Source organism: Lontra canadensis, unplaced genomic scaffold, assembly GCF_010015895.1.
Source record: "Lontra canadensis isolate GAN:19392208 unplaced genomic scaffold, GSC_riverotter_1.0 scaffold37, whole genome shotgun sequence".
NCBI classification, from domain to species: Eukaryota; Metazoa; Chordata; class Mammalia; order Carnivora; family Mustelidae; genus Lontra; species Lontra canadensis.
In genome coordinates this window covers 5,396,919-5,418,806 of record NW_022631031.1, presented here as the reverse complement: position 1 = coordinate 5,418,806, position 21,888 = coordinate 5,396,919, and the positions used below count along the sequence as shown (strand labels likewise).

At 39.5% G+C, this 21,888-nt stretch overlaps 1 protein-coding gene across 1 annotated transcript in view; it reads left to right on the top strand.

Moving 5' to 3' along the window:
* Positions 1-2,599: 2,599 nt before the first annotated feature.
* Positions 2,600-21,888, top strand: part of CA13 (carbonic anhydrase 13) — a 30,963-nt gene continuing 11,674 nt past the window's right edge. The window contains exons 1-4 of the mRNA XM_032869099.1: positions 2,600-2,750; positions 6,919-7,116; positions 14,130-14,248; positions 20,631-20,726. Coding sequence (XP_032724990.1) covers positions 2,714-2,750; positions 6,919-7,116; positions 14,130-14,248; positions 20,631-20,726 — 450 coding nt within the window. The 5' untranslated portion in view covers positions 2,600-2,713. The remainder of the gene's footprint in view (positions 2,751-6,918; positions 7,117-14,129; positions 14,249-20,630; positions 20,727-21,888) is intronic.

Here is a 21,888-nt window from a genome sequence, read left to right as displayed (position 1 = left end):
GGGGCGGGTGGTGCTGAGTAGACAACACAGAAGAATTTTAGGGCAATAAAAATACTCTGTATGAGGAGCACCTGGGTGGCTCAGTCAGTTAAGCGTCCAATGCTGGATTTCAGCTCTGGTCACGATCTCAGGGATGTGAGATGGAGCCCTGCATCAGGATCTGTGCTGGGCATGACGCCTGCTTAAGATTCTCTTTCCCTCTCTCTCTCTCCTTCTTCTCCTTACCACATCCCCTCCTTTTCTAAAAATATACTCCATATGTTACATTGATTCATACATGTCATTATACATTTGTCCAAAGCCACAGGATATAAAACACCAAGAGTGAACCCTAAGGTACACTATGAACTGTGGGTGATAAGGCTTTAAGTTCATCATTTGAAATAAATATAGCCTCTGGAGGAACAAGTTGATAATGAAGGAGGCTAAGCATGTTGGAGATTTTATGGGCTCTCTCTGTACCTTCCTCTCAATGTTGTGAACCCAAAATTACTCTAATAAATAGCTTTTTTTAAAAAATTAGCAAAATAGGGGCACTTGGGTGGCTCAGTAGGTTAAAGCCTCTGCCTTCGGCTCAGGTCATGATCCCAGGGTCCTGGGATCGAACCCTGCATCAGGCTCTCTGCTCTGCAGGGAGCCTGCTTCCCTTCCTCTCTCTCTCTCTGCCTGCCTCTCTGCCTACTTGTGACCTCTGTCTGTCAAATAAATAAGTGAAATCTTTAAAAAAATAAATAAAGTGGCTGCACCATTCTGCATTCCCATGATGAATGAATGGAAGTTCCTATACTTCCACAGCCTTGCCAACATTTGGTGTTGCCAGTGTTCTGGATTTTCACCATTCTCATAGGTATGTAGTAGTATCTCATTATTGTCCTAATTTGTATTTTCCTGATGACATATGATGTGCAGCATCTTTCATGTGCTTATTTGCAATGTGTATATCTTCTTTGGTAAGATGTCTGTTAAGGTCTTTGGAACATTTTTTCATCAGTTTGTTGTCTTATTGTTGAGTTTTCAAGAATTTTTGTGTATTTTGGAGCACAGTACTTTAATATATGTTTGCCTATAAATATATACATATATGTATTTTGTCTTTTGTAGTGAAAGTGAAATATAGATAAAACTTTGAAAATTTGGCCACTATTATGCCACCATAAATGAACCCAATTGTTCCAGAGAATATGGAAGAGAAAGCTTGTGCTTTCCCTTAGGTATAAGAGGAGCATAAATTTTATTGTACTTATGGCTGTATAAAAATTTTTTCCCATTGCATTCTAACCTCATTAAGATTTACAGAAGCAGAAGGAAGTGCAGGCTGCACTATGGGGTATTTAGGTCAGGTCTAAAGAAGAATTATTCAAATTGATCTTTATTTAGTGGTCCCTAAACAGTACAGTGGTTACCAAAAGAGGTACCCTCCTGGGATTTGCAATTACCACATTAAGCAGCTGCTGTGTGGATGGCGAGAGAAAGTGAATGTTGATCATTGAAGAGCCACTCTTACATCTCTTATGGAAGGCTCATATGACCATGGAGAAGTTCTTTGCATTAGTCTGCCCATAAATAACACCGCACAGTTCAGTCTGAAATTTCAAATTGACCCCACTCAAACCCTTCTGCAGCTGGAACAGTAATTATAATCCTGGCAGGTCTCAGAGTTCTCTTTGTTTTTCACTCTGAGCCCAGAACACCCACTACTCTAGGACAGAAATTCAAGGCTCTGGAGTCAGTTCAGCTCTGCTTTCATCCCTGGGACAGCAAGCCTACCATGCATCCAAGACAAGACAGAGTGAACACCCTCCTCTCAGTGGGGACAAAAGGGCAGCAGAACTTCTGGACCAAGAATCAATAGTCAGGTTGGTACCCTCACTCCTCAAGCCACAGCCTGCAGAGTGAGAGACAGGAAGGGAACAGGATGAATGGACCGTAGAGCCAGGCTGGGGAAGGGAAGGGAAGGGAAGGGACAGCCGACCCTTTTTAGTAGGAGCTCTCCTGACCTATTAGCTGCGTGACCGGGGCAGGCTACTTAGCTTCTCTTAAGCCTCTGGGGCAATTATAATATCTTCCTCAAAGGAATGTTGAGGATCTAATGGCAAAATGTGGGTAGATGTCTTGGTTCAGACACTGGCCTATGGTAAGCCTTTAATGAATAACAACTAAATTATTTCTGTGGCTGTTGCCATCGTCATTATTGTGTTGTACTCGTAACCACCACCACCGCCAGCATCAACGACCTTGTCTCCATGAGCAGCCCCGCCTCCCAGCCTGACAGCTTCAGGCTCAGGTGATTTCATTCGTTCCCAGGATAGCCCTCTAAGCGACCCTTTCCCGGGGTGACTACTTCTCAGGGGCAGAAAACCCCCTCTGGAAACCTTTCTCTCTTTCTTTGCCTCCTCCCACCCTTCCCCTCTGCCTCTCTATCAAGCCCACTCTCGTTCCCTGGAGTTAAAACTCCTGCCCCTGCACCCAGCTCAGCGCCACCGCCCCGGGTCGCCCTCAGAGGTGCGGCCTCCTTTCTGCACGCTGCTGCCCCCTGGCGGACGAGGTCGTTAGCGCCCTGGCCCCGAGGTTTCAGCGCTCCGTTTCGGCCAGGCGGCGGCGGGCGGACCCTCCCTAGGCTGGCCACCGCCTCCGCCAGCTCGCGCGCTTGCCCCGCTCGCTCCCTCCTCTCGCTGCCCTGCCACATCTTCCTCTGCCTCCCACCCGAGGGACCATGTCGCGGCTCAGCTGGGGATACGGCGAGCACAACGGTGAGCGCCTTCTGCAGGTCGGAGGGAGGGCTTTGCTCGGGGGGCGGCTGTGGGGGACGGAACACGCACTGCTGATCCCGCACTTGCGAGGAACTTTTTGGTTCCTCTTTAAATTGGGCAGCTTTCCCCAAAGCTGAATGCAGGAAGTGGAGGGAAGGCTTAGTCTTGTGTAGACAGGAAAAGCGTCTTTTGGCGGGTGTTGATGGTGGGGGTGAGAGTTGGCGTGCGTTAGCCGCGTGAAGATTCCCCAGACCCCGAAATCTTCGTCACACGTCCATTCACTTTCCTTTGAAAAGCCGAGCACTTTCCCTAGTTAACTACTTATCAGTTAAAGGCACGGAGATTAGAAGTCTGATGACATACTTTAATGAATTGAGGACAAGTTCGCTTTCAGTTTTTTAATTATCACCTAGAGGAAACAAATCATGCAAAACATTTGAAGCTATACTTAAGAAATTTTAATAATTGAATTGCAACCCTGGAGATTGAAGTTGCCTTCTTGGCAACCAAAATACTGCAATTTTCTTAAAATTATTACTATAAAATATTGCCATGGCAATTTGGTACTGTTAGCTTTAGGAAGACTTAGGTTCTTTCTGAAAAAATGAAGTTATACTTCAGGCTACTTCTTCACCCTTTCTCTTTCTCCCACACTCTCTTTGCAGAGACAGGATTATTCAAATTTTAGCATGTTGGTGAACATGTATTTATTGATGGGAGTGACAGTTATAATAAAATGTATACTTTTTTTCTTCTATATACTAAATGATCAAAATAACCATTATTTGAGGGGCACCTGGGTGACTCACTGGGTTAAGCCTTCAGCTCAGGTCCTGATCTCAGGGTCCTGGGATTGAGCCCCCGCATTGGGTGGGGGGGGCCTTTGCTCAGCAGGGAGCCTGAAGCCCTCCCCCCTGCCTACTTGTGTTCTCTCCCTCTCTGTCAAACAAATAAATAAAATCCTAAAAAAAATTATTTGAAATAATTTTTCAATTATTTGAAATAACTGCAAAGTGACACCAAGAGAGCCTGATAGTGAATCACTGTCAAAATTAGATCTGTGAATAATAATAATAATAATACTTTCTTGGATTAACATGTATATTATTGAACAGTACCATACAGTCAAATTTTATAGAAAGTTTATTTTCACAAAGGAACAGAAAAGCTTCATTTGTCATTGTAGCCTTTTTGAGGTTATGATTGACTTGCCAGTTTAAAAATGGCAGCAGGTGAAATTTAGAACTTTAATAATAAAAGGTGTAATTTAGGTGAATTTCTTTTTGACTAAAACTATAATTATAATCTCATACTTTTGCTACTTTCCAATTTATGTTTGGGGGGAAAACACAAAACAAATTTGTTTTAATTTCCCTCTCTGCTGGAATGGTTTTAATTTTTGTTATTTAATAGTTACTGGGTATTGACAGTGCCCTCACGATAGTTAGGAAGAAAAAGAGTGTTTTCAGTCAGTGAGTACTGATCACTCTTTATATATTAGAAAATAGTGGCTCCAATGGAGCTCATCTTCAGAAATTTAAAAAAATTATCTCTGAAAAGCCGCTACCAAGGAGTGATTTTATATTTCTGCTAAGAGTTATAGGGTCATTTCCTGCTTTTAGATGCAATAGCTTTCTAAGGACCATACTTGTAAGTAGATCAACTGTGGCCAAATCCTACTGGAAATATGTTGAACCTGACCAGGCAAGTTTGGTTGCTTGTTTTCTGTTTACACTGACAGAAGCAGTGAATTAGCAGTTGAAAGGAAACTTAAACTGGGTATAGTAGCAATGATAAAACAGAACACCATGAGTTGAGGCATTGGGAAGGGGGTCCACCTTCGCCAAAAACTTACAGTTCTTGCACTAACCTGTGATAGTTTTATTGGTTCAGGTTAGGGAATGTGACACTTACTGAAAACTACATGTCTCTATAGATATTCAAAAGTTCTTGAATCAGTGGAAGAATCACTATATATCTCTACTTAAGAACTATGTTTAAATGGGTTTAAAGTTGGATGGAAAAATTTTTAAAAAGGTGGTTAAACTATGGTGGTTAATAGATGATATTGAATAATTTATGCAAAGTGGGATTATTTTTATTTTATTTTGGGTTGCCTCTGCTTTTAACATATTCTTGTTATAAAGGATTGGCAATAGGAGAGTAAAGGAATTAGGAAGAGAAAGAAAAAGGTCAACAACATTTTGTGCTATATGCATCACATATTCAAAATCTAATTCTCATCAGGTTAAGCCATACTTGGTGACAGTGAGATAGGAAAACTTTTTCACTTAAAGCAAGGACTAGATTGCACAGAGAAAGTACTAGAAAGGTAAACTGGAGTACTTAATAAATCAGGAAACATAATGCTTTTTCTGTAATAAGTTGTAGGCAAGGGCTTTTGATGTTCAAGTTGCTTTGAAGTCCAAAGTGTCAGTTCGTAAGAGAAGAGCTTTTAAGTTGTGTGTATAGTTACATAGTCATGCTCTGACTTTTTATACCTGAAACATATGCGAAGGAAAGAGCATAAGTTTTCTCCTTTGCAAAATTGAAGAGTAATATGGAGCATTAGGTTTGGAGATTGAAGCTGGTGATAATTGTGATGTATTTGCATTTCTTGAAATGTCATTCTAAATCTTATCTTTAAAAAATATTTGTTGTAGGGCGCCTGGGTGATTCAGTTGGTTGGGCTATTTCCTTTGGCTCAGGTCATGATCCCAGTGTCCTGGGATCAAGCCCCAGGTCTGGCTCCTGCTCAGTGAGAAGCCTGCTTCTCCCTCTTTGCCCCTCCCCTACTCATATTTTCTCTCTCTCCAATAAAAAATAAAACCTTAAAAAAAATGTTGTTGTTGTCAGTAACAAATGTTTAATTGTCATGCTATGTCATTTTAATAAGTACTTGAACGTTAGAGAAATCTAGTGCAACAGGGAGAAGCTTGGTCAGTAGCCCTGTGCTCTGCCACCCTGGTGGTTATTGCGTGAATTGCAGGCATAGTAGACAAGAAGAGCTTCTAACCTATAAAGTGACTACTCATGTCTGAAATGAGTTAGAGGTTACTTGAAGCTGCAATCTTGCTCTTGATTTGTGGAGGCAGAACTTGAATCAAGGCTCCCAGAGAAATGACGAGTGTAGGCAAGGGAATTGCCCGCTTATTGGTTCATGTCAGTTTACCAAGTATGTCTGGCTTGGGAACTAGATGCAATTTTGACTTTTTGAGCAGAGGATCAGGATGACAGTTGTCCCTTGTGTAGGAATTCAAATGTAACACTGGTGAAATAACCTCAGAAGGCCCTTCTGAAATGTAGAAAGAAAGAAAGAAATTGTTACCTGACTCCCCTGAAGATAATCAACAATCTTGCATTTCCTTATGTGGTGCAGCTATTTTATTTGGATTATGCTCTATGAAAAATTTCTATATTTCCTTAGTGTTCCTGTTGCACATCAGAGGCAACTGAGTGAGGCTTGGGTAACACCTGAGGACAACAGTGAGCGATAGAAGAAAGAAATAGGAATAGAACTGAACCCTTTTTTTGCTACATAGCTTTCTCAGTTCCATTAATTCTTTCATCCCATGAACTTGTTGACCGCTGGAGCTATCACAGATCATTCTTGGAGCTGAAACGGAATCTCATTGTTTTCAGTGATGAATTGTGCTGTTGTTTGTAGTTTGGTAGAAAGGTACCTTTGGAAAGTACTTTTTTTCCCCTAAAGATTTACTTATTTTAGAGAGAGAGAGAGTGAGAGAGAGAGCACACGTGCATGCAGAGGGTGGGGGAGAGTCAGAGGGAGAGGATCTCAAGCAGACTCCCTGCTTAGTGGGGAGCCCAATAGACATGGGGCTCAATCTCATGACCCATGAGATCATGAGCCAGACCAAAAGTTGGATGCTTAACTGAATGAGCCACCCAGGCATCCCTAGAAAGTACTTTTTAAAACTTACATGCTTTTTGTCCATAAGGGTTAATTGAATGCTGCAAATGAATTAAGGCAAACCAGAAGGTTTTCATACCCATAATAAAAGCAACTAGTCTTATTAAAAAAAAATTAGATATAAAGGCCCTGAAGATGATGATCTAATGTGTTTTTCCTTCAACTGGAGCACAGTGCACTTGTTTGGTAAAGAAAGTAACTTAATTAGTTCTTTTCTTTTGGCCCTATATATTTAAGGTCCTATTCATTGGAATAAATTTTTCCCTATTGCTGATGGGGATCAGCAATCTCCGATTGAGATTAAAACCAAAGAAGTGAAATATGACTCTTCCCTGCGACCTCTTAGTATCAAGTATGATGCAAACTCAGCCAAAATCATCAGTAATAGTGGCCATTCCTTCAGCGTTGACTTTGATGACACAGAGGACAAATCAGGTTGGTTTTTTTTTTTTTTTGGTGGGAGATGAGGGTCTTCGATGATTATGATTTCTTATCTTTCATATTTAAAATACCTATGGATTGTGTGTTTCTTATCAGTACTTTACTAGAGCTTGTAATAAAAGTTTTATTAGACTGTTTCATAGGATAATGTCTTTCACACTGTGAATAAGTCATAGACCAAACAAATAAAACTTTAGTTTACTTGTTAATTTGGTAGCTAGATGAAGTAGAAAGAGAGAATTTCCCTAAAATGAACATTTAATCCTTCTTCAAGCATTATCAACTCCCAAGGAATGGATGATATCCAGTTTAAAGTTTGGATGAGAGAGAAGATTAGAGAGAATCAAATTTTGTAATACTTCTTAAGGCTTCTGACAAATTATTTTTTAGTCTAATATTAGGATAATGCTGTATTTGGTCTATTAATGAAAAATATAGTTAAATTATAAAAATCCTAAATTGGAAGAAGATTTATTCATTAAGTCAGATTTAGGTTAGTAATAATATTCTGTATTTATGTGATACTATATCATTAGCAAAAATTATAAGCCCACAAAATTTCTCATATATGTCAAATTCATAGAAGATGTATTTTCATCAGTGCATTGAGGAAAAATGCACAAAGAAAGATTAAGACGTGGTATTTTTAACTTGCGGTGGGGAGAGGGGAACTCGCTTTTTACATACTATATTCAATTGTCTTCAAGCCCTCAGTTTTATGAAACTGTATTAGTAGATATGGTTGATGGGTACATTGTAAATAGTCTAAGCTTCCTGAGTATAAAGTTTACACCATCCATAATCATAGTTTGATACTGTATATATCTCAAACATGAAAACTTGAGGCTATCCACTTCTAGTTTTAGAGTAAGAAGTGATTAATTGTACTTCATCTAAAGCTTTAAGCTTTTATTTTTTTTTAAATATTTATTTATTTTAGAGAGAGGGAGAGAGAACTCATGAGTGGGGGGAGGGGCAGAAGGGGAGGGAGAGAATCTCAAGGAGACTCCCTGCTGAGTGTGGAGATTGATTTTGCAACCTTGACATTATGACCTCAGTTGAAACCAAGAGTCAGATGCTTAACCGACTGAGCCACCCAGATACCCCAAAGTTTTTTATTTATAAATGAGAGCTGCCTTAGTCATAAAAAATTCCTACTCTATTTGATGATGACTAAGGTTTTCTCTCTCCCTCTCTTTTCCTTCCTCTCCCTCCTTCTCTCTTCCTCTTTCTCCCTGTCTCTTTCCCTCTTCCTCCTGTTTTCCCTCTACTTTGGGTTAACCCAGGGGAATCAGTTTGTTTGTGTTTCCAGATTTGACACTGTGTCTGTGATTGGTAATGTGTGCTCTCTCCCCGATGTGAAGGTTTCCCTCTTATCTAGATCACAGTGAAATTACCAGGGTTAATTGGAAATGTCTGTGAAGTACTTAGTACCCTCTGAGACAGAAACTACATAAATATGGGTCATGATTCTCATTCTTTTTTCTCAAGATAAAAGAGAATGTTTCATGGTTATTCTGGGTATTAAATCAGTGAAAAAGTAGAAACCACTATAGTTAAAATAAATTGTTAGCTTTTCTTTTTCTTTGGTAAACTACAAAAAACACAAAGATACTTTCTGTAGCAAACCACTTTGATTTGAAGAAAACAGTTTCCATTTTGTAAAGAAGACATTCTTGACCAAAATTAACTCTGAATCCCACCAATCAAGAAACCACAGACATGAAACCTTCCTCATGGTCCTTGTAGGGCTTCTTTGTCTGGGAAGTTGCATTCCGCGTGGTTAACCTCTGGTGCGTCACCCATTAGAATTTTAATAGTCCTTTAAAAAGGGGGCAGGGGTGCCTGGGTGGCTCAGTTGGTTAAGTGTCTGCCTTTGGCTCAGGTCCTGATGCCAGAATTCTGGGATCAGGTCCCGCATTGGGCTCCTTGCTCAGCAGGAAGGCTGCTTCTCTCTCTCCCTCTGCCTGCCCCTCTGCCTGCTTGTGTGCTCTCTTTCTCTCTGCAAATAAATAAATAAAATCTTAAAAAAAAGTAAAAAGGGGGCAGGAGGATATGAAATTCTGGGGGAAGAAGGCCTGTTGGCTGTGGTAGAGGAGAAATAATAATCTGGTAAGGAAAGACAAGGGCATTTTCACCGTAGCTTCTGGGCTTTCTGTATTCAGACAGGATCTTGGCTCTGGGAATCTCACCTGACTGGCCCCACAACTCTCCTTGTGGCACCTCAGACTTGTCCTATCACAGAACTTCCCACATTGCATTGTAACTGCTGGTTGGTTCTCTTCCCACTCAGCTGAAGACTCCCTGTGGGCAATAGCTTTGTCTTATTCATCTGTCTAGTATGGTGCCTTGCACACAATAGGTACTCAGTAAATGTGTGTTTCAGTTAACTTTTTTTTTTTTGGTATGATGTTTCCTGGAGGACATAGAAAATTGATATGGCATTATGGTACAGGACACGTTAGTCTACATAGGTGAAGTCCCAATAAAATTCAAACCACCAGAAATCAATTAATACTTACCATTTGACACCTAAGTATTAGTGGATTATTCGTTATTTGAATATTTAATTTTTAAAGGCTGTTGTACTAATTTTTTATTTTAATAAATGAGAGTTCCTGGCATATAGTAAGCACTTAACAACTATTAATAACTACTAATAATAACACAGAATACATAACAGGTCTGTATCCTTATCATATCTGAGATATGTTGTGCTGAAATTTTTTAAAGATATCAAAAGGAAGCTGATTTCTCATTAAGAAAGGCCTCCTAGGAATACCAGTGACTTGATGAGTTCAGTGTTTATTCTTTAATTTTCATCTCTAGAAATTATTAATTTCTCAGTTCAGTCTAGTTATCAAGGTCTAGTTATGTTGTTCTAGGTAACTACGTGAAATCAACCAAATTCACAAGATCTGAAGTTATACGTTAGAAAAGAAAACAAAACAAAACAGAAAAAGATCTGGGGGAAGGATATCTTAGTTGTGTGATCCCTCCCAGAAGCCCAGATCTGCAGGAAACGGAATTGCTGATTTGTGATAGTGTAGACATTACAAAGCTTTAGTGTAATGACATTTCCTTCACCAGACTCTAAGTTCCTTGAGGGTAGGGATGACCTTACTCAGCATCCCATACTTACTTAGCCTTGAACACAGTCGCAGGCCCATAAGTAAGCTCTTCAGAATCATTGAATGAATGAGCAATGAGAGAGTAACGTGGTGTGCATATGCTAAGAACAAAAGAAGCCAGATTGAATGAAGACTTTCCTGGTTCCATAAAGAATTCAGGCCCTGGGGACCGGAAACATTTATGGCCTTGGTCTCTCTCTCTCACGGTACAATCCTGACAGTTTTGTGCTGTTTGGTTCCTCTTTTCCTAGATTCAAGCAAAATAGAGATGTGCTGTTCACATAGCTTTACTTCAGAGAACTGTTTACCACGCAACAATTTCATTAGATTCAGAGTCATAAGAACATGTTCTTTAGCAATTCCTAGGTCATTTACTCAGAGCCCACCTTATAAACCAAAGTCTATGGAGAAGTGCTTCTACAGATGAGGTCTTTTTCCTATTTTATGTTAGTGGTTTTTACTGATGCATACACTGTCCTAGGCACTGAAGATGGTAAAAGAACAAGAGAGATTCTGCCTTAAAAGAGTTTGTATGCTGGTGGGATAGGCAGTAAATACATGCATAGACAAGTGTGTTAATTATTACATTTTTTTTTTCTGATTTTGTTGCAAGCCTTGCTTATCATTTAAGGCCACTGACAACAGTGTAGTTTCATGAAATAAGTAAGGTTAGCAAATTTCTAACAAAGTCAAATTCAAGGGAGTAACATATACATTTCTAGTTTCACAACATTGTTGGTCTTTGCAGCATATCACAAATGACAAGGACCCTTTTACTAAGATATTAAAAATTTCCCAAACTTTTATGGCATTTAACTCAGGTTTCTTAATCTCTGCAGACTTCTTATATGAGTATTCTATTTGGAATAGACTTAAGAAAAATTCTGAATGAAAGAATAAGTGGACATGTATACCAAGGGTGATTTTGGAGAAATGATTATTTGTTTTCACATATAAGATGGAGACAATAATATTTATTTACTCATCTCAGTTGCAGAGGAAGATGAATGATTTGACCCTTGAAAACACGAAGTCATTCTCCCTAAAAATAATTTTTGTTGCCTGTATTCATTTCATACTATAGTTTCATTATTTTCTTACAGACTATCTCAAAGTCAGTGAATTTATATTTACTTAATATTTTGACTCACTTTTCCCTAACCCGTGTTTCTTCAAAAGAGCTCTGCTTCAAGAGAATGTCTTCCTTCATAAGTAGACATTTGCTGATTATGGTCCCAGTTTGGATATTGTAGATGAAACACTCACATGTGGAGTAAGATATATAGAGTGTAAGGCAATCTTTGTTGCTTAACTAGCAGAGCTATGCTAATCTGGCTTTAAACCCTGGATTCTGAGTAGGCTTTCCAGAGATCAACCACGATTCTTGGATGTTTCCCTAACCCTGTGTGTTTTTGATATCACTTTCTTTCTCTTGAGCCAGCTTGTTTGCATCTTCTCCCAAAGTTAATTCCACACTGATGACTCTAATCTGCTTTTTATCTGTGAGGGAATGACTTTTTGTTTCAGCTCAGCTCTTATTATGCTACAGTAAGGGGGTAAAAAAGGACAATAGAATTGTTGATTTCTTTGGCAATTATCACAGACTGTCACTCATATGTGAAATTTAAGAAACAAGGCAGATGAACATAGGGGAAGGGAAGGAAAAATAAGATGGAAACGGAGAAAGAGGCAAACCATAAAAGACTCTTAACTACAGAGAACAAGCTGTGGGGGAGGAGGAAGGGGGGAATGAGGTAAATGGATGATGGGCATTAAGGAGGGCACTTGAAGTAACGGCCACTGAGTGTTATATGTACGTGGTGAATCACTGAATTCTAATACCACACTATATGTTAACTAACTGGAATTAAAATAAAGAAAAAAGGAAAAATTTAAAAAAATGATTTCTTTTCATTTGGAATGCCATTGCATCCATGCTGAATGGAGTCACTTAGGCAAATGTGCCCTTTAAATTAATTTATCTGTGAATCATCTTTGACTGCTTGTTTAAAGACAGATCAAATATTTTATTCATTCATTCATCAAATATTTATCATGCATCTGCTCTGTGATAGTTACCATGCTTAGGTGATGGGTCCAGCAGGGGCCCAGTCAGAGTTTCTACCCTCATGAACACTGTTGGTGGGAGACTCAAAGCGGTATAACTACTCTGTTTGTAACAGTGCAACTAACTAAAGAGCAAGCCCTCGAGTCTGATATAAATGCTTCTCTTTTATTTTTCAGAGATCTTTGGAAATAGCTATCTTTATTGTAAAGAAATCTGGATCCAAATAGTCTAAAGAAACCTCCAGTCATTCAACATCCTCCCAAATTTTATTGCACATGTTCAGTATTTTTCCTTGGTAATTTTGATAATTATAGAAGTTATAATCTCCTAATTAAAAATAGACAAACGAACACAAATAGAGACAAAAAAGCTGACGCCCACAGAGGATTAAGTGAGTTTTGGAAGATCACATAATTCAGTAGCTGATCTGGGACTATTCCCGTGTTTGCTAATCCCAACCACAGTAACTCTTCATCATTGATGTTCAACTTCGCCTGAGTCAAATTGAGTAAGGAAGAAATGAGTTCAGTTGTACTGGTTAATACAGACAGCAGTCTGGATCATTTCTCTCCCACAGTAAAGCTCAACGAGGGGTGTGCTTTAGACAAATGTATTTTCCCTTTTTCCCCTTGCTGTGTGTAGAAAACTGCACGTGATACACCTTAACATCTTTTGTTTCTGTAGGCTCCCTGTGGAACATGGGACTTGAACTCACGACCCTAAGATCAAGAGTCACATGCTCTACTGACTGAGCCCTCCAGGAGCCCCATAACATCTTTTGTTTCTTATCTAAGATGGATCATTCCTGACAATTTTGAGATATCTCTAACTCTGTATCTCTGTTTCCCTATCTGAAATCTCTGAAGAGGAGGGTCATTTATATCAAACTATTATTAAGGCTGCAGCTCACAATCTAACACTTCTGTCAGCTGTTGATGGGAGATTAGTAATGTGTATGGTATACTGAACACCCAATGCTTTCTTATCCCCCCATATCTTTTAAACATGCCCAATAAAAATTAATTAGGAGGAGACAGTTTAGAGCTATGTTTTCTCTTAAGAAGGTTTCTGTATACTTAAGATATGACTCTGTTGCCAAAAAAAGAGTTAATTTTGCCTTGTATTCCAGGTTTCCGTGGGAAGTTAGAATTCAAGTACAGAAGATGGGCTTCTTGGCCATTTTTTTGTAGTCATCCTAAAAACAATAGAATAGTAATATAGCTAACATGTCCAGTATGCTGATTGTATACCAGGCAGTGATAAGTTCTTTGTATTCAACTTTTCTTCTATTTTCAAAACAGCATTAGGAGGAGGGAGCCTTAGTATCTTGAGGCGACAGACATGAAAGCTATAGCTTTGAAGTTAGAGTTGATACAAGATCACAGAGTAAGAGCAGTCTTCTCAGTGCTGGAACCTGTTCTCTAACCATTGCTTCTGGGCTACTTCCCCAAGTTCAAGGTGGCCCTCTTGACATATCACATCCTAATTCAGAGAGGCTGACATCCTCCAATAAACAGACTCATTCTTTGCTTTAGGAACTCCTAATTTCTTCTACTTTCCAAACCACTGTGATTTCCCAGATGTCTCATAAAAATGTGTATCATGGACTCTCCAACCTTTTAAAATGTTTGTATTCATTCCTTGTACACCTAAAAATTGTATGCCTGTCTGCAAACTGAATGACACATTTATAAAAATATAAATGGTGGACATGGACATGTTGAATAATTCAGGGAGATGATGTGGATTATAGTGGCATGTGTAAATATTTTCTTCTTGCTAACAATTTGAAATATATTGGCGTTTAGTTCTGCGTGGGGGTCCTCTCACTGGAAGCTACCGCTTGCGACAGTTTCACCTTCACTGGGGGTCTGCTGATGATCACGGCTCTGAACACGTGGTGGATGGAGTGAGATACGCTGCAGAGGTAAGCCATCGGACACATATTCATGATTCAGTGGTTTCCTAGGTGGTGGGGTATAAGGAACCCAGCTGACAACTCTCTTGACTGCAAATTGATCCTGAGCCAATTAGGAATCAGTGTCTGATATTGCTTTATTCCATCAATAGGAGAGTTTATCAGTATTAGAGCTATAAACGTGATCCTTCTGAGCCTTACACCAACTCTGGGAGATGAGGGTTATTGTGCTCCTTCTAGAAATGAGTAAACAGCTGGTTTGGAGAGATTAATAATTTACCCAATTAGGAAGCAGTTGAGATGGGTTTAAACTCACGTCTGTCTGATACCAACTTATAAATTCTTTCTAGAATATCTGTTGTGTTTCCTGAAAGTCCAGGGAGAAGGCAGAGAAAGAGACATTTGATTTGGGCCCAACTGTGTACTTTTTTGGTCCAGACACAGGTGTATACTAATATCATATTTTGTAGAAGTGATATTAAATGGCAAAGTTCCTTACAGGGAAAAGAAACAAAGACATGAACTCTTCTAAACTCTACCCTACCTCTATATTTACAGGTATAAAAGGGAATCTCTGTTAATTATTGAAGTGATAATGCAATAAAGCATTCATTGACTTTTTTTTTTAAATTGAGAAGTTATTCCTTTGTAATTACATTGATTAATACTACTCTACTTTTTCTAATCCTCTGTTAAATGACAAAGCATAATATACTTTCAGTTTTAATACTGTTAAATATTGCTAACACTCAACTTTTCCATGAGATGAGAGTGAATTATTGTGTGATGCAACCAAAGTTTTTTAAGTGACAGTAATTTGGCTTATGAGTTGTCTAGGTGAATCAGAGCATTACCAGGCAAATAAAGTTTTTCTTCATTTTCTCATGGCTACTAAGCTGTGGAGTTGAGACACTCCTTTATAGTTCTGCTGCTGAGAGAAATCCAGCCAAGAGAGCTTTCCAGTTTTGCTCTTCCATTAACACGTACATCTGTTCTTTGAGCTTATCAACCAAAACATCTATGTGTCTACTTAAAACACTTGTTTGAGGCCAATTGCTTAGGATATGGGACCCACTCTGTTTTCAGGAGGGAATAAATTGTATATCCAAAGTGTTCCATGGCACTGGATAAAAGATGCCAAGAATATAGAAAGTGGGACTCCTGAATCTGTGTGGTGCCTCAGTTTATATCATCTGCTGAATAGTTTTCATGTTGCTTTCTGAAGTTTTGTGTTCTAAATTGAACACGTTTTTCTAAATCTGAAAGTTTCTCTGGGGATTGAGCTGGCTTTGGATTACTGCTTTGTAATTTTTCTAAGCAACTAAAAAAACTTAGTCACATTGCTTTATAGTTATACTTCCTAGTGTCATAAACTTGAAAGTATACTTTTGAGAGGTTTTATCTGAGCTGGCAAGTTGCTTCTTGAAAAGGGCAGTCCTATCCTGAAATTTTCCAGAGGCTCAGAGTCCTGCCTACAGAGCAAGAGACATCTTCGTAGACTTTCCTTCTTGAAACAGATAAAGCTTTGACTAGAGTTTTGTATATTCTTTAATATGTGTTTAAGGTTGTTTTTTATTTTATTTGTTTATTTGTTCATGAATCATTCACTCTTTAAGAAGTCATCGTGACCCCACCATGTCGCCCATCTTTGTCCAGCTTACTCATGCTGGAAGGAAGTAAGGATGAGCCAGGGAATGTTTCCCTGGGAAGAGGCCTCAACCCTAAACCTGAAGGATGAGCAGGAGTGAGCCAGGCAAAAGGCAGAGACAGTAGGGGCCCTGCCTAGACTCAAGTGTGAGGACTTGGGTGGGTAGTCACATATTGGAAGAACAGAGTGACCAGTGGAATTAGTACACAAAGAACGAAGTGGAGAGATGCCAGAGGTAAAGTTGGAAAGGCTGGAGAGCCTGATTTTACAAAGATCAATCATGGTAAGGCTTGTGAACTTAATTCTAAGTGCGGTGGGAAGCCATTAACTGGCTTTGAATCGTGAAGTGATCATATGTGCATTTTAAAAATATTCATGCTACAGTTTGAGCATAAATTGGGTTGAAGCAGGAGTGGATAAGGAGAGTCAGCGAGGAGGAGGCTTTGCGGGACGTTCCGGGTAATAGACTATAGCTCAGTTAATTGGAGTGCTGGTGACCAGTGCAGCTTTGGTGGGATTTGTTGATTGATTAGGTTTGAGAGAGAGGGAGAGGAGGGGGTCCTTGTTTCTGGTGGGAGATAGGAATGCTGATGGAGAATGAGGAAGTCTGGGTCAGACCTCAGGATTGATGGGGTGTTAGAAGTAGACAATAAACATATAAGTAAATGGTATATGGTAAATTCTTTGTTAGGAACAATACTATGGGATCTGGTAGTATGATTAAATAGGAAAACTCACCATGAGAAAATCTGTACAGCTTTTCACCAAATCTATACAGCTTAACAGCAAATACAGATGACCTCAGGCTGAAATGAAGTTGGCATGTTTAGGAAGCGAAAGGCTTTGGCTTCTGGGATTGGAATTAATGAGAAGAGGTTATAGGCTGTGTCCTAGAGAGGCAGGCAAGGACCATGTCTTGTTGGGCTTTGTAGGGCATGGTGAGAAGTTTGGAATTTATCCTTGATGTATTGAGATAAAGACAATGGAAGGTTTTGGGCAGGGGAATGTCCTGTTCTACTTTATATTTTATAAAGTATAACTTGCTCCTGTGTGGAAAAGATGTCAGGCAAATGTTGAAATGGGGAGACAAGTTAGAAGTTTATGGAAGTATTTCAAATGAGCAAGGGTGGTGGTTTGGTCTATGGAGGTGGTGGAGGTAAAGAGAGCTAGGTGAGTCCGGGATATGTTTGGGAAAGAAAATCCATGGGACTTGCCAATGAAAAGTGTAGCAAGATTGAAGGAAGAAGAAAGAGGAATCTAGAAACATTCCTAAGACTTTGGCTTGTGCAAACATGAGGATCTTTCTGCCACTTACTCAGATGAGCAAGTACAGGAAGGAGCAGGTTGCAGAGAGAAGCTGACTTTCTCTTGCACACACATCAAGTTTGAGGTGTCCATTAGATATTCTAGGCTCACATTCAAGAAGGCCATTAGGTACAGACCTGGAGTTTAAGGAAGATGTCCAGGCTGGAGATGGAGGTATTTGGGAATCACATTTGGTTTCAGGATAAAAAGAATCCCTTTGTGCTCAGCTGTAGAAATGATTCTTTTTTTTTTTTTTTTTAAGATTTTATTTATTTATTTGACAGAGATCACAAGTAGACAGAGAGGCAGGCAGAGAGAGAGAGGGAAGCAGGCTCCCTGCTGAGCAGAGAGCCCGATGCGGGACTCGATCCCAGGACCCTGAGATCATGACCTGAGCCGAAGGCAGCGGCTTAACCCACTGAGCCACCCAGGCACCCATGTAGAAATGATTCTTAATTAGTTTTTCCCGCCACTTTTGTACCTAACTTCATGATTGTCATTGAGTTGTATCCACTTAAAAAAAAAAAAAGAAGAAGAAGAAGAAGAAAAGAAATGAAAGGAATTTAGAATGTACCATATAAAAATTTAACTTTGAGTCTAATCTCATGACTTGTGACATTATAGAGAGAGATTAAAGTGTTCAAATCATGGAAAAACCTTACCCTAAGAGTTGTGTGTCTATAAAAAGTAGGCTAATAATCCACTCCCTATTTAAAACTTCATCTGATTACAGTTTGTACAGATTATATAATAAGCATATTAAATATGTAGTTGATAGTAAAACTATAATTTTAATATTAATGATGATTTTTGGCAGGTTAAACATAATTTACGTATCAATAATATGCAGTTAAAATGCTAAAGTTGAATAATAGTATAATTTAGAAATTATTGGGGTACCTGGGTGGCTCAGTGGTTGAGGGTCAGACTCTTGATTTTGGCTCAGGTCATGATCTCAGGGTCCTCAGCACGGAGTGTCCTTGAGATTCTCTCTCCCTCTCTCTGCTCCTCCCTGTGCTCCTGGTCTCTCATAAATAAATAAATAAATAAATAAATAAATAAATAAATAAAATCTTTTTTAAAAAAAAAGATTATTTCTAATAGGGAAGAATATTCTCATTTCCGGTTTTGTTGTGGCTATGAGTTCTTGTCATTTGCTTAAATCACTGAAGCTGTCATTGTTGGTCTGGAAATGTGAATTTGTTATTTGTTTGAGTTTTAATTCAAATACAAATGGTGGGGCACCTGGGTGGTTTAGTTGGTTAAGTGGTTACCTTCAGGTCAAGTCCTGATCCCAGGGTCCTGGTGCTGAGCCCCATGTTGGGGGAGGAGGTGTCTATACTCAGCAGGGAGTCTGCTTCTCCCTCTGTCAAATAAATAAATAAAATCTTAAAAAGAAACTCCCAAACCCTGCAAAACCAAATATGAATGCTAATACAAGTGGTATCGGTCCCTCTGAAGCTATTGGTGCTAATTAGGCAAGGTATGTGGGAGAGATAAAGACTTGGAGAAAAAAAAAGATTTTTCTTGCTCTAGTTTCCCATAATATTCTAAATAGCTGTTGTTTTTTGTTTTTTTTTTAAACAATTTTATGTATTTGAAAGAGTGAGTGGGAGCACAAGTGGGGGGAGGGGTAGAGGGAGAAGCAATCTCCCTGCTGAGCAGGGAACCCAACACTGGTCTCTATCCAGGACCCCGAGATAATGACCTGAGCTGAAGCTGAAGGGGGTTAGCTGACTGAAACCACCCAGGCACCCATAAATAATTGCTGTTTTTTAGCCAAGAAAAGGATATATAGATTCATTTCTCTTTAGTTACATATTCCTTTTTTAATCAGTTGTGAACCTAAAGACATCATTTCACTTCTTTTTCTTTCTTTGGTGTCATCTCTTACAAAGTGAGCTGATGGATTGGCACAGAGCCATTTAAAACAATTTTAATGTTCTTTTCAGCCCCTCCCTTAGAGTGGAATGTCTTTACCTTATGTGAGCCAAATGAATTGTTTCATCATCCAGTGTTTTCCAGGTTTCGTTCCTCCTCCACCTATCTCACACCAACTTAGAACATGGTACCGCAGGGATCCACCTTTGTATTTTTGATCTGTATATCCCACAGCCTTCCTTGATTGTTTATGGATGGTGGAGTGTTTCATAGTTTTGTAGCTCACTGGTTGTGATAATTCTTATTTATCCAGAAATTCCCCCATATTAGTTGCCTATAAAATAAGTTATATTTAAAGCATGGGATTAAAACCATGACTTTGAACATACTCAGTTCTCTCTTTTAAGAGACAGCTAGAAAGGTGACTTGTGCATGAAGCCCTTCATATGTGTTTCCCCCCTGAGGTGCCCAAAGGATTCACTGAAAGGATATTGTATCTGAGGTCAGTCCTTCGTACAGGGGTTCTTGGACAGCATGGCATGCTCATGATCATGGCCAAATTGTTTGAGTGTGGCACACTGCCCTTTGGTGTCTATTGTAGTGTGTTCTTCCCCTTAATCAGGATTGAAGATCTCCCCGAGGGGGTTTTCTGCCTTATTGTTATTCTTTCACAGTTGTCTTTCACGGTTGTTTGTGTGTTTGGGACATGGTACTGTGTACAGTCGCAGAACTTTTAGGACCACTTTGGATTTTGCAGGACACCACTTGCAAGAGGGCAGGGTTGTGAAGTAGGTGTATTTTCTATTTTCTAGAGTTCCAGGTCCTCCAACTCCTTCCCTTTCCCCTTCTTTCCTTTCTCCCACCTCAGTAGCACCAACTGCTTCTCATTTTCATCCTCAGATGTGCCTGGTTCCTAGTTCCTGTTCCTAGACAAAGTCTCTTTGTCCCCGTTAAAACTTACTATCAGCAAAGGATTGGAACATAATTCTAGAAGGTAACACATGTGTGAATACTGCTTAAGATAGTTCTGCTAAGGAGAATTTGCTTTTTCCAGTCATAAAAAGTCTTCGGGTATGGAAATGAACATCTGACTAGGCAGTTTTAAGAACAATCAGTACTGTCCTTAGCAGCAGGATTGTTACTACAAACCATCAGTTGACTTCTCCCCCCTCCTGTGAGCCTAAGCTTGTTTCCTGGACTCTGCTACCAGCCGAGATCTGACCTAAGGCTGCTCTGTTGCATTTCCACCCGTGGAAGGTTAGGGAGGAGCCTTAAGTCATTCAGGAGCAATGGTTGGAGATTGCTTGGACCAGAGGGGCTTGGCAGGATGCTCCAGAACGTTCTAACTTGTGCTGTAGACCTTCCTATAGTATACCACAGACTCTAAGTGGCCATGGTACTTGTCTTTGGCTTTTAGACAAAAGCAAAAAGGAGGATTCTGTGAAGAATACATTATACACATGTGTGCACAAACCCAGAATATCTATATAAATATTTCATTTTCATTTATGTTTTTAAGGATTTAAAAAAATTTTTTTTGAATTGTGTCCCTTTCAGCTCCATGTTGTTCATTGGAATTCAGATAAATACCCCAGCTTTGTTGAGGCAGCTCACGAGCCAGATGGACTAGCTGTCTTGGGAGTATTTTTACAGGTGAGAATCTACCAATTTCATTTTAAATAATTCCTCAGCCATGTTGGATAAAGAGTTTCAGTCATGGAAAATGTAATCATACCATTTTTAATAGTAAACTCCTTCTAAGTTTAATGTTTCCCTTTGGAAATTATATTAAACATTTATGTTTTAGTTTATGATTTATCTAACAGCCCAGAACTACCTTAGAAGTATTGTCTTACATCTTCTCTTATTGTCCATTGATCATTTTTACGTGAACAGAAACAGCAGCAGCTGCAGCCACAACAATAGTAGCAGGAGTAACAACTGAGATTCGAGAAGGAAATCTTTATTCTAGGCTCTTCCTGATGACACAGTATTTAGAGTTACAGGACCGAGTGAAGTTCAAGTTCCTGAATCTTGAAGCACTAGTTTTACCACAGTGGTCTGTTGTCTCAAACACACTGACCAGTTTTTGAAAAACTGTTGTTGTCTTTTCCTTTGTCTCATATTCACACGTGGTGAAGCAAGTGTCCTTGTTATAATCCCCGTGGGTGTGTTGGGCCGTTCAGCTCCCACTGTGACCGCATTCTTGCAGGGCCAGCGCTTTTGCTCTGCCACTGACTCTGTGCGATGTTGTAACCCTTTGGGGCTGGGACTGGCACTGGGGGAAGTACAGGGCAGAACGGAGGGTGGGATGAATGGCAGTGGCTAGCTTCTTCCCTTTGGCCGCCAAGTCCGCTGGTGGCAGTGGAATACGAGTGAGGCAAGAGATTATGTTTTAATCCTGAAGGATTTAAAAGTTTAGTTAGATTCAGGACATCCATAATAACGAAGAGAGGTACATATATTTTTCTGATGATGATTTCTACTCATTGATAATATATCATGTTGGTTCAAGAACTTAAATCATTTTAGGTTGTAAGTGGGAGATTTTTTCTTTTCTTTTATTTATTTGAGAAAGAGAGAGAGAGCACATGCAGGGGAAGTAGCAGAGGGAGAAGGAGAGGGAGAAGCAGGCTCCCCGCTGAGCAAAGAGCCCCCTGGATCCCAGGACCCTGGGATTATGACCTGAGCCAAAGGCAGATGCTTAACTGACTGAACAGCAGATGTTGCTGGAGATATTTTCTTTTAATGCTTTGATGTCTCAAGAGTCAGTTTGGATCTAGGATCTGAAGGTCACATCTGGTTGAATAGTATT